At 71.7% G+C, this 226-nt stretch overlaps 1 protein-coding gene across 1 annotated transcript in view; it reads right to left on the bottom strand.

The window, feature by feature from the left end:
• Positions 1–220, bottom strand: part of BAG3 (BCL2-associated athanogene 3) — a 23,374-nt gene extending 23,154 nt beyond the window's left edge. Inside the window, exon 1 of the mRNA XM_010859255.1 lies at positions 48–220. Coding sequence (XP_010857557.1) covers positions 48–209 — 162 coding nt within the window. The 5' untranslated portion in view covers positions 210–220. The remainder of the gene's footprint in view (positions 1–47) is intronic.
• Positions 221–226: the final 6 nt, after the last annotated feature.

Below are 226 nucleotides of genomic sequence, written 5' to 3' on the forward strand. Positions count from 1 at the left end.
GGTAGAGGGGGAGCCGCTGGCCAGGGCGCGGCGCGGGCCTTGCTCACCTTGGGGCCCTCGGGGGGCACGCGCGGGTCGTTCCACGTCGTGGTGCGGTTGTTGTGGTCCACGAAGAAGGGCCAGCCGGTCTGCGGGTCGATCTTGATTTCCCAGCCAGGGGGCAGGGGGTCGCGGTCGCCAGCGCCGTTGCCGGACGCCATCTGCACCATGGGAGAGTGGGTGGCTG

This window comes from Bison bison, unplaced genomic scaffold (assembly GCF_000754665.1).
Source record: "Bison bison bison isolate TAMUID 2011002044 unplaced genomic scaffold, Bison_UMD1.0 scf7180017864456, whole genome shotgun sequence".
Taxonomy (NCBI): Eukaryota; Metazoa; Chordata; class Mammalia; order Artiodactyla; family Bovidae; genus Bison; species Bison bison.